Source organism: Populus alba, chromosome 11, assembly GCF_005239225.2.
Source record: "Populus alba chromosome 11, ASM523922v2, whole genome shotgun sequence".
Taxonomy (NCBI): Eukaryota; Viridiplantae; Streptophyta; class Magnoliopsida; order Malpighiales; family Salicaceae; genus Populus; species Populus alba.
This window is the reverse complement of record NC_133294.1, coordinates 8,206,293-8,219,138: the sequence shown is the minus strand read 5'-3', so window position 1 is coordinate 8,219,138 and position 12,846 is coordinate 8,206,293. Positions and strand designations below refer to the sequence as shown.

The 12,846-nt window shown below is 33.8% G+C and overlaps 1 protein-coding gene and 1 pseudogene across 1 annotated transcript; both read right to left on the bottom strand.

The window, feature by feature from the left end:
- Positions 1–1,882: 1,882 nt before the first annotated feature.
- Positions 1,883–4,445, bottom strand: LOC118037057 (cyclic phosphodiesterase). Its single transcript, XM_035042939.2, has 3 exons — positions 3,821–4,445; positions 3,589–3,643; positions 1,883–2,328 (listed from the first exon to the last, which is right to left on the bottom strand). The coding sequence occupies exons 1-3, from the start codon at positions 4,130–4,132 to the stop codon at positions 2,123–2,125; spliced, it is 573 nt and encodes a 190-aa protein (XP_034898830.1). The 5' UTR covers positions 4,133–4,445; the 3' UTR covers positions 1,883–2,122.
- Positions 4,446–6,749: 2,304 nt separating this feature from the next.
- LOC118037056 (MACPF domain-containing protein CAD1-like) lies at positions 6,750–12,027 on the bottom strand (annotated as a pseudogene).
- Between the last annotated feature and the right edge of the window lie 819 nt (positions 12,028–12,846).

The following is a 12,846-nucleotide window of genomic DNA, read 5'->3' as shown; positions in this document are numbered from 1 at the left end:
ATCCAATTGAACAATTATCGCCTTTTGCAACAGATTGGATATTCAGAATAATAATAAGCTCCATGAAAAAATAAACAGGCGTTTTATGGGGAGGGGTTTGCATTAATGGAAAAATTAAAAATAATAATAATAAAGAACCTCGCAATATCAAGTGCAAGTCTCACAGCTGCTATTCGTTCTAATGCTCCTTTTCTTTTCAAGAATGCACCAAGACTTCCCTGTAACATAAGTGGAAAAGCAAAAGCCAATAGATTAATTTTATGATATAAGCTTTCACTGACTTGAACATCTTAAAGCATTTTTATCCCTAAATTTCTTCTGTACAAATAACAAGATAAATGACAAAACACAGAAGATGTGGATCCACCACTATGACTTGAAGACAATGGTGTCATCTATAATGTAGTGAAAGAGCACAACATGAGCAACCAGTCTCCAATTTCAATACTAGTGAATTTTAGGTTAGAAGAAAGGCAGCTAAGAGGAGAGATTGGTTGTTTTTTTCAGTTTAAAACCGAACCGAACCGAAAATGCTCACCCCTACTCTCAAAGACTTACAAAGGTGATTTTATTATCACAACTCTCTTAATAGAGTGAATAATATAATTTAAAGTTTTAATATCTCTATAAATCACAAGATTGCTCATATAAAATTTAAAAATGTTTAAGTGTAGTGAGAATGAGATTGAATACTCTTGTGCTAGATTATGAAGGTTCAATAGCATAAATTAGAGTATAATCAAGTATTGATGATTTTGAAGTGTTTTTACTCTTAAAATTGCTTGCATATCATAGATGTTAGAAATTCCATTTTAATTTTGCAACTAGACAAGCTATGTATATATTTATAAGAAAATGTAGTTATTTATAATCATTATAATCTCATTGATAGCTCAAACTGTTGACCAATTCTTGCATAATTCTCAAGTATTCATCTCTGATGAATAAGCGATCAATTAGTTCATTTGGCAACACCAAAAAAGTCAACTGGTTCATGTAGAATTATAGTTTTAATAGATTAACCTTGATGAATTCTTAAAACCATCTATCTTATATTATATCAAATTATTTATTAATCTTTTAATGCATGCAAAATAAAATATGTGAGTTCATTTTAATTGTATTATCAAATAGGATATAAAGGTTTACATGAACACTAAATCTAAGTTTTCACTTTACTTTCTTCTTGGACTTCTTAATTGATTTCTTCATCATCATAATTGTTGATACGTTTTTCATATAAAACATATTTAAAACTTATTGTCAACCAAATATATCATTAGTCTATTTCTTGTTTTTTTTTAAAAAAAAATTAGATTTTATAATTTGTAAAATATCAAAAATTAAATTGAATATAATCATACACATAAATCTAACACAATTATGTTAATGAAAACTTAAGATCTTACTAAGCAAGCAGCTGAAATATTGGATATGTCAAATGTCATGCTCATCTTTGCATAGAAATGCTGGCTATTCCCCCTACCTTGTTCACAGTCAGCAAGTCAACATACGACCTGGCCTTGCAAATGGCATTACCTTTTTCCATTGCGTTTTCTTTCAGAAGCCAGAGGCCTTTTTTATGATTACTTCGTTCATTTAGATCAGCATCCCATTCCAGAGGATCATAACACGCAATAACTTTACTATTCACATTCGGATAACAAAGTTCAGATATATTTTCGTCTCAATCTTCAAGGAAGGCAGGCAACTCCTGAAATAATCCAACTAAAATTATTAACAATAAACAAAGCAAAAGTTTCCCATCAAGTAACTTGTTGTTGGCCAGTTGCTTGCTTAGACAAATGCATTATATTTCATCCAAATGCATGGTAGAACTTATGAATAAGTGGAAATTTCAGAGACTAGCACAGAACAGGCCTTGATGCAATCACAAGTCTCCAACATAGAATATAAAAGCATTTGATCAACAATGTTCACATTCATTTTCGTCTTATGTTCATGTAGCATTCTAGTGCGATTGAGGTTAAACAGTACATCACAGATAGTGATAGTAGATTATATGCTAGAAGTGCTAGCCCAAGTAAGGTTTTATTGGCTGCCAAAAGTGCTTGCTATGTAAGGTGTTAGTGTCTAATAAGAAGAAGGGAGAAAGAAAGAGTTATTTTGGGCTGAGGCTGCATTCGGCAATCTTCTCCCATGATTTCAGAGTCAAGTCCTCAGTATCTGTTTTCCACAAGGCAAGGCGAGTTATTGGAAAGCTTAGACCGCTGATGCTCTCATCAAGAATATTAGCTTTTTCTTGAGCCTCTTTCTTCTCATCATCCGTCAGATCACCATAAAGGAGACTGAGATGGGGCATGTAAGCTGCATATGTTATACAAGGTGTAGATTAGCAAAACATGCATGATCACAATGGAGAGACAATATGCCAATGTTGCTGACAAATTTAAACATGGCAGCCTCCAATTTGTTACAGATTATTAACTATAACACGTGAAATGGGAAAAAACTGTGTATCAAATGGAGGCAGTGACCACCCCTCATCTGCACCCATCTTCTAAGCAAATGAGCAACACTACCAAATCTAAATATTAAGCCAAACAGCCTTGGTGAGCAGGTTTAGTGACATAAAACCCATAACCAAGTTTTATGTATGACATATAGTCTTCCCACATCATATACATGCAACACACCCGATTTTAAAGAGCCCTCTTCATGTTCGCGATCCATTAATAAAAAGTGAAAGATGCAACATATCTAAGTAGGAGAATTCATGCGCTTTCCACTACAGAGAATCTGTCTACAAACATTGCTGGTTTTTGTCAGGATGGAGAAAAATATTTAAACCTTCTCTTGGTTTTGACCAAGAAAAAATGTTTGGTAATGCCATTGGAAGAACTTTTAGTGTAACGACAAGAAAATTGTAATTCAATCATCAGAAAACTAAGATGAGTTTATTTATGAACAATTAGCGGTTAATTTAGTTTTCTATTTCAGATACTACATAAAAGGCACCCAATATTTCTTCTGTAATTTACTTTTTTGACAACAATTTCTTGTCATTAGATACTGAATGGTGGTTCAATGGGAAGAGAAGCACACCCACTGCATTCCCAAAAAGCCACAAACCACATAACTTCGCTGTTAATCGAAAACAGAATCAAGAACTCAGAAGCAACAGTGAATATGTTGTCTGATGCAACAAAAACCAGTGCCTTTTTCCTTCTTTCTCTCAAGACTCAACTGATCGCAAATAGTTTCACTATTACAAGACTCACGTGTCTTCTTTATGGTTTTTACAACACTGGTCAAATGCTCACATAATCTTATGACAAAATTTCACATAATGCAGATTCTCCAGGTTTTCAGCACCAGACGCTCATTTTACTGACTGCAGTACTCTAAGAATTCTACACTTATTTTAAAATCTTCGCAAACAAAAGCACTCAATTACTTACCATTTCTCACCACCAAATAGCAACCTACCGATTTCCCAGGCAATAGTATGCCATAATTAACTCATATATGCTCCAACAAAATCGAACCCATAAAAAAGAAGAAGAAAGACCCACCTCTTACTATTCATAAATGAAAAAGATGAATGCAAGATGGCATTGAACTTACGAGTAGAACTCTTGTACCCAAAATGTCCACTACAATGTGCACTAGCTTCCACCACCTAAAAAAAAAAAAAAAAAAACTCCATTTTTTTAACAAGTGGGCATCCAAGCAAACTAGTAGCTGCAAGTTCAGTTCAATCATAAAACCAATCTAACGAAAACCATATAGAAAAAATATTTATGGACTCAATTTTTCAGTTCTAAATTAAAAATGGAGGAACAAGAAAAAAAATCACCTCAGGCATTGGATGAAGTAGCAAATAAACACACTGATAAAAGAAAGTCCCCGTAGCCACACGATCAACAGTAGCAGTATATGCCTGCAGCCCATCACAAGCAGAATGAAACTTCTCCAACGCATCTTGCTCCGTTAAACCAATGGCCCCCACAACCGTAATGTGTGGCTCGAACTGGGGCCCACCAAATTCTGAAGCCAGTCCGGCCATCAAACTCTTCAGCCTGCCCCCCACATCTTCTGGTGGAATTGCCCACACCGAATAAACGTGCTTTTTGTCAGCAGGCGTTGATGTTCCATGGGGGATTTCCATGATGACTGATGAGAAAAGAAAAAAAATGAAAAACCTAAGGAATGGCTATGAATCAAATGAAGTCGAGAGACAACAACATAAATCAAATAGTTATAATTAAGGGAGATGTAGTTTTTAAGTCCAATTGTTTGGCTTGTTGAGGGTAGCTTGCTAGAATTAAAAGGAAAAGAAAAATACAAGTGTTTTCTGAGCATCAATGGCGGAGGGGTGAGTTGTCGTATTTAATAATTTGGGTATAAAATAAAATGGCACTTGCAGGGGTAGGGGTATATTACCATTAGAATATGCTGGAGTGTAGGATACTTCTTGTGCGCACTACTCAACGCAAGGTCTTTTGTCTAACATCCCTGCTTCTTCTTCTTCTTTTGGATGAATCGGTATTTTTAAAAATTTTAAATTTTAAATTTTTAATACATTAATGTTAAAAATAAATTTTAAAAAATAAAAAATGTATATTTTTTAATATATTTACTTATAAGAAATAACTTAAAAAATAATAATTGCTACTAATCATTTCTATAATAATTTAATTGTTAATAAAATATTTATTTTTTAAAATAATAATTACTTTTCAAAATATTTTTTAAAAAAAAAATAAAACATTGTCCAAAATCCTTCTCATTACATGTATCTAATTAAAGTTTCTAGTAAAAACAGCCAATTATATAAGATGTGGAGAATTACGTTCTTAATTATTCCTATTATACCACAATTAAATTCCATGATCACTAGATAATATGCAAACACAAGTTCTAGAGTAAAAAGCATAAGTCATTTCTTATTGATTAGAAAGAATTATTTTTTTATGTCTTCGTATATAGAGCGACAAAAACAATTTATGAGGAATTATTTCATCCATGTAAATTGAAAATTATGCACAAGAGTAAAATGTACTTGCCCTATTTAAAGCAGAGGGCTTTTTCAAAATCAAAAATACATCAATGGGCAAGTCACATGACTTTTCTTCGAAAATACATCGTGTTCGTATTTTTTTCATCAATAAAAGGTTTTCAAAATTATAATGAATATCTATTAATTTTTTTCCACTATTATAAAAGGTAAGGGTAAGTTTATTTACAAATTTATGAAGGGTTAAATTATAAAGAATTTTTAGAATAAAGAAAAAGCCTTCTAGTCCTTGAAATGTTTTCATTGTCATAACTCATGTTTGAGTTATTCCCCCTTAAATTTACCATTCTTTTTAAATAAAAATTCAAAAATAAAGTAATGATAACAAGAAAACTGGCAATTTAGCAAAAAGCAAGCTAATGAGAATTTCAAATATATAGAAAAATCAAGTTGCAATTTTGGATGAAATCCTAACTTAATCGTATCGAATTGTATCCAAGACTGGAAAGACAATATATATTTAATATCAAATTAAATGATTATTTGATGAATCTATATAAAAATCAAGTCTAGAAAGATAATTAGATTTTTAATAGGTTAATTTGATTTAATCATGCATCAAATTAAAAAATTTAATTATATTTAAGAATTATTATGGGTCAAATTAAACGCAAGAACATGACTATATGTGTAAATATGTGTGTGTAGCCATAATAAAGGCTCACATTCGATGGAAATGTGTAGAACTGCTATAAAATTTTTTGTTTAATTTTCTTTGATTGATAAGGGTGTTATATGTTTCACATGTTACCTAGCCTTTGCCTTGTTCATTGTGTGTATATATATATATATATATAATTTTTTTTTATTATATTATTAAATTAATTAAGATTTAACTCGGTTATTAAATTTTTTTTTTATGTAAAAACATAATTGTCTTCTAAGATTTTTCTTTTTGAGGTTAAAATTTTTTTTAGTGAGGCTCGTGGCATTGTAGAGAAACACCAATCTAGTGATTGCTAAATGTTAGCAAGGAAAAATTGTTGGAATTTTATTTTAAAAACATAGTTAATGAGTATATTTAAAGTTAAATTAAAAAGGGTAGTCCATTTATTTTTTAAAACTGTATTGGAAATTATTTTTTAATAAAAACTATTTAACACAAAATATTAACATGATGAAAATAAATTGAGTAACTAAAAAATTGATTTTAAAAAACTCATAGTTGACAATTTTTTAAATAAAAAACCAAAGCCTTCCATCTTCAAATTGAAAGAATATGATATTTTATTTTGGTTTATATAATGACAAGTTGACGAGTTAATGTGGATTTAAGCTTTCTTGCTGATCTCAACTTGGATTTTGGTTTGAAATAATGTTTTGGATCACAAATAACATTTTTGTTTGAGTTTGTTATAAAATAATTTTTTTATTCATAAAGAATATTAACTACAATATTCCTTCTAAAATATTTCAAAAAACACAAGGAAGCAAATCAAGAACAACTCAAAAGCACTTGAGGATTTGGCCTAGTGGTGGAAGGAGCTTGTTCCCTTTTTCTGCACCAAGGTTCAAACCTCACTGTGCATGCCTGTCACCCCCGCGGTGCCTTACATGCTCACTGGGTTTGCAGGATATTCAGTGGGCCGTGGGATTAGTCGTGGTGCGCGCAAGCTGGCCCGGACACCCACATAAATTAAAAAAAAAAAAAAAAAGAACAGCTCAAAAGCTGCACAGACGAACTTGAAATGGATGAACAATTTGTATATCAACTAAAAATAAGTCTATTATATAGGACTAAACATTCTTGTCTTTTACAAAACAAATATGGGAACAAAATTTAGAAGAAAAGAACTCCTCTCTCATTTAATCATATGCTACTATCAACTAAGGAAGCTAAAAACAAGAAAGAAAACGAGCACAATGTACAGAAGAACAAATGAACTGGGCTGCCTGTGCAAAGAATATTTGACTATGCTTACATGTGTAAAGGGCAATCATAAAACACACAGGAAAGATCAATCAGTAATTCAATAACGAGTACTTGACTCGCAAAACAATCTTTCCTTTATCAACCCCAAGCTTAGCTCCTGTTACCAACCAATGACCTGGAACATCTTGCGGTCCCTTTGACATTTCGCTCATGTCAACGATTTTTGCCAATTTGCCAGCATGACTATCTTCTTTCTTATCACTGGAGGGTTTCTCATGTGAAACAGAAGAGGATGCACCATTGCTTCTCTGCGAAGAAGGGTTGGATGGGGCTATGGTCCCATACAGACCTCCTTATTGTACAGCCTGGAACTTTTGAGAATAGGAGTTTCAGGTGTAACACATTTTTTCGCACCAAAATCCCAAACACCAAGCTGAGCCCCGGTCACAATGTGAACACCAGATAGGTCTCCGATGGAAGTGTCGGCATACTCTATCGGTGCGGTGCTTACATGGGAAAAGTTCTTCCACTTGATAGGCTCAAACCAACGGCTGTCTTGCTCCTCAGGACCTTGCCACTTGGGAGCACCTATGGCCACATGTGCATCCCAGTGGGGTTGAAAGGACTTTCGGAAGGAACACTAGATGCTCCAAATGGATGGAAAGTCTGTTTTGCTTGCTGCCCTCTAGGTTAAGTCGGAGACCTGTAACTGGCTTACGGCCAACTGTTACCTGCAGCATCATAAAGGTTTGACTTTAGTAGAAATGCAAATCGTCTCTGCTCATGCTGGCAGGGTCTGGCAAAGATGGTCTGCATATGCTAAAAGGAGAAATTTTCCACTGGAAGAAGAAAAACGCTCGGAACTCTGCGTGGTTTGGAGAGACCATTTTGAAATTATCCACAAGTTTCACTTCTTTCATTTTATCCAGGACTAATACTTCAGATGGACACAAGCCCACCAAAGTACTTTCTTGTCAGGTGCTAGTGTAAATAGTAATACTCTCATTGCTAAAGCTTTCTTTTCATGGCTTTTCATGAAAAGTAAGTACTGTATGTACTTTAAGTTCTCAAAACCTCTATCCAACATCCATCACCAAAAATGATTTAGCGACGATTGTAATTTTTATAGTTTGGCTATCCTATGGATGAAAATTTACAATTGGTTGCCTTCTAAAGATATGAATAATCATCACAGGATTAAAAATTTTAGTATTTTCAAAACGGTGGTTTTTAATGAATGGTGCCTGAGATGACAAAACTGACAGCAAAGAAAAACATATGACCAACTATTTGTGAAGCTACTATCCATGAAATTCTATACATCACATGCAATCATTTCAACATTACTTTCCATTACCACATGAAGAAGATACACTTTGAAAACATACCTGATCTGGGCTTATATACAGCTTGGGACCCATCAAACTGAACTGAAGAGATTGACAAACAGGCTCCTTTCTTAGAAGATTATTCTGCTCTGGAGCCCATCCTTTAGCAATTTGAAAATCCAAGAAATACTGCAAATCCTCTATGGGTGGCTTGTCTGATAAAGGGAAAACACACAAAAGAATATTTCAACCAGGAATTCCTAGATTTTTCATCATGTGGTGCAACACAAGGACTTCCTAGAAGGTTACCCATCCTAGAGCTACAACCACATAAGCACGTTTATACTTCAGCGGTATTATGGGATCCATCATACTACTGCTGATGTGATCACACCTAGGAATCTAGAATTTTCAGAACAGTAACTTTTTGGCAGATAATGGTTCAGATTAATTTTGCAAGGAATATGTAGGATTAAACAACCCAATTTCAATCAGATCATACTGGAGTCATCTCTCAAGACTTTGTTGGTCAGAAGACTGAGCTATAAGAGAAAGATTGTTAGCTTTTTGTGAATGAATTTTCATGCAAAGGCTTTTAGTGAATTAATTTTCATGCACATGACTCACTTGTTGGAAGAAAAATAAACAGCTTATCATACAGGCTATAGAAAAACTTCTTACTCAAGAATTGTATACTGCTTTAGCAAAGAAGAAAAGAATAATTAGCACAGCAATGGTTTCATTTAAGAATTGTTGACCAAATCAAATATATTATACATTAAAATGAAAATTCGAATTTCAAACCAAACAAGGGAATGCAAATATGGGATTAGAACTTACATTCCAAGTATAACTCAATTGCCCGGGCCAAATGCTTTATTCCAGGCACTCCTTCAAGCAGAGACACAATAGGTGTAAACGTCATGTTAATCACATCTGGTGCCAACTGCACTGTCTCTGCCCACTTGGCATGACTCTGTTCAAGATCATCACCTCCTCTCCTTCTAAAAATCACTGTTACGTCCTACAGCAAGGAATTTAACTTGTAAGTATTTCTGTAACTCCAGAGTAGAAAAATGAGAAACAAAACAGTGTGTCAGAGACAAGAATTTACAATGTAATACGATAGGGTTTGTCAAGAAAAGACTGGGTGAAACAATGAGAGCCATCAATTGATGGCCTGGCTTAGATGAACAGATGAGTGAGCAATGCAAGAACACTAACCTTGTCCTTATATTTCAAGGGGGCAGCAATTGATGTATTTTTTGAGTCTTGAAACCTCTGATCTGCTATGTCTTTCACGTAGTTCTCGATATCAGATGCCTGACAAAGGAGATGCCTGGTGCTGCCTGATATAAACAACATCTCGTCCACCAATTGTTGCAGAGGTGACAATATGGGTACCATAGCTTTCAATGAAGCTGGAAAAGTAGAAAAAACCACAGATACCAATAAAAAAGCTGGTGTTGCTGAACTCTTTGATGTGATAAAGGGATTCCACCGGATGAATTTTTTCATAGTTATGATGATGCTCTTTAATAGCATTATTGGAAATAAAAGATGACTGGTTTCAAAACCACAAAACTCATGTATTTTATTATAAAGTTTTCTCAAGGAGTTCGTTTCTATAAGCAATTCGAGCCAAAACAAAATACCTTGCCAGGGATGCAGGATCCCATGAGTAAGGAACAGCAGCACGCTTGACTTCCTCACGCAAAACTAGGTTTACTTTGGCTATCTGAACCTTATACAAGGGAATGAAATGCCCAACCATTGCAAGGGATTTTGTTCCAGCTGCATCAACTTGCCATGAGCCAGTGAAGTTGAACATGCCATTAAAGCTTCCGAGAGGAATTCGTTCTGATATACCTGACTTTTCATTGAATCGTCCTGCCATCTGAAAATTCAAGCAATAAGCTTCTTTTACACCATATTTTACTACATTAGTAACTCAAGTACAGATAGAAACTCCGCTGCCATTAAAAAGGAAAAAAAAAGGGACATGCTATTTGATCCAGTCCATAAACCATGAAATTTTCTTTATAGTCAAGTTAAGAGAGAAATCATTAGGTCTAACATCAATGGAAAAATAAAAAAGAGATTAACTATAAAGCACAGAATTGGAGAACAACTAATGAATAGAGAATTCACTGCACTGCAAAATATCACCATCTTTCTACAGAATTGATTCACCATGAAACACCAGCAGATGATAAAAAGCTAGAGAAACCCAGATAAAATATGGACTCAGACTGGAAAGCATTGCAGGTGATGGTAATGAGAGAGGAAGGGAAATATAAGCATTTCAATCTATTGTTCTTCACCAACATATCCATATGCAGTCATTTACCTTCCATATCCTAAATCAAAAGAGTTCATCATCTTTGGGCTCTTAAAGTCTATTATAGTGCAAATGAGCCCATAAAGTGCTTGAGACCATCTAATTATATTCTCTTCTGACAGGAAATCCAATTCACTGACCATGTATGCAGAGGATGAACTATGGAATGAGACGTTTGGACACCTATCCCAGTTAGCTTAGGCCTTGCACCCCCCCCCCCCCAACCCCCAACCCCAACCAAAACCTTCAAAACAGTTTGCTATCAAATATGCATACATGAGTTGGGAATGTTTACGAACAAGATAAGATTTCTTCTCAAAATCACAACAATCCTAAATAGAAGACCTTGCAGAAGTTATAGAAACTTAAAGGACTCCATACACTCAGCTCTAAGAAAAATCATGAATGCCCCTTGGGAAAATGGCAGGATACTAGACATAAAAGTTTATGCCACAATCTCCAAAGCACTTAGCAGTTACATCAAACAATCCCTATTTTTTGGTTTTCGCGTCACATCAATGTGAAAAATATAATCAGCTGCATGCACACAACCAGGAGTTGAAGAAATAAGCATTACAGAGAAATGATCTAAAAGCTTTAGTTGATTGTCTCCCTCAGACAAATAAAATTATGTAATTATTCAGGCATCGCAAAATTACTAATCTAACTTAACAAACGCTGCTATGATAAAACTAAATTGAGAACTTTTCACAAACTTTCTACCTGAATGTGCATATTCAGTAAGCCCATCCGAAATTAATCAATGCAGTGATGGGGTCGAAGGAAAAAGCTCATTCTAACCACAACTTTTTTCCAGATTAGTTAGCCCCATACAAATTGCCGGCCAGGAAAAATCAGAACAACATATTTCTGTGATCTTTTGACATTAGACTTGAAGACAAATCAAATTAACTACTTAGCCATGAAAGTCCTAACATGCACAAAGGTGACATTCGAAGAGCATAAATTCTAGGACTGCCCGAATCACAAGAGACTGAACCTAACATAAGAAAATAAAATAAAGAAATCCAAGCATGCCCAGATAATGAATGGAAAGAAAAGAAAAGAAAAATTCACCTCATGGAAGGAGCAGACAGGAATTCTCTCGAAGCTTCTTTTCTCTTGAGAGCAGTCGATGTCAAAAAGAAAGACTAGGCAGCACAAGCCCGTGAGAGATATCAAGATCCCTAGCATGTTCTTCATCAATATGAACCAACCTGGACCCAGTAGCTCCTTTACAATATAAAAGCCTTATATCAGATGTAACATCAAAGCCACGACCCAAAGCTTGAATCGAGTTGCAGAGAGTGGTAGTCAAGGCATCAGAACTCAAGCTCATCTTTTTTTCCATAAACGAGAAATATTTGTTCTGGCGTGCTTGCTTGGCTGGTTCATTTATTTTTGGCCTTTTTTTTTTTCTTTCTTGTTTTTTGTAGAGCGGTGGGGTAGTTTGGAACTTTGGACATGGAAGTAGGTGACTTTTGTTTGGTGGTTTGGTTTTTTTTTTGTTTTTAGTTTGACTGTAATAATGGTGCTAAAAAACGCGTTATTTTGTGTTCGCTTGTGAGAATTGAGCCGTCAGTTTACTTTTACTTCAAGTGCTCATCTCATCTACAAAATTCTCTTTTAGACAACTAACTCCATTGACTTGATGCATGGATTCTACTTTCTCTTTCTCAAGACCTGAAATTCGGAGAGTGTGTATTAAATATGAGAGATGAAATTATTTATTTATATTGTGTATCAAATTATTAAACTATAAAATTATATATATATATATATATATATGTATGTATATGTATATGTGTGTGTGTGTCAAGATATGTATATATCTTTATTGTATTAAAAATCTAAATGTTCAACAAATATATTTGTATAATATAAATATACATCTTGGTTTAAGTTTAGGTCGCTTTCAAGTATGTTTTGATAATATTCATACCTTATTCATTACTCATTAGATAAGGTAATTATCCTGGTGATAGATAAGAATGAATAGAAAAAAAATATCCTAAAAAAATTAAAAAAAGATAGATATAAATTATAAAGAATGAGAATTAAATTTGAAATAAAAACTAAATGAAATAAAATGAAATTGATGAAATTAAAAAACAAAACTACAAAAGATTAAAAAAATAGAAAGACATCAAAAGAAGGAGAATCCTATTGTATAAAAAAACAAATGAAAGGAAGCTTATATACTTTGTTAAAGAGAGGAGAGAGAAAAGGAGGAAAAGAAAAGAGTTTACCGAGCCACAACATC

Excerpts from the sequence above, each read along its gene's own strand:
- LOC118037057 (XM_035042939.2), bottom strand. The coding sequence starts at position 4,132 with ATGGAAATCCCCCATGGAACATCAACGCCTGCTGACAAAAAGCACGTT. Across the intron at positions 3,644-3,820 it reads TACTTCATCCAATGCCTGAG|GTGGTGGAAGCTAGTGCACA; the intron begins GTGATTTTTTTT and ends TTTTTTTTTTAG. Across the intron at positions 2,329-3,588 it reads TGGGTACAAGAGTTCTACTC|CTTACATGCCCCATCTCAGT; the intron begins GTAAGTTCAATG and ends TAACATATGCAG.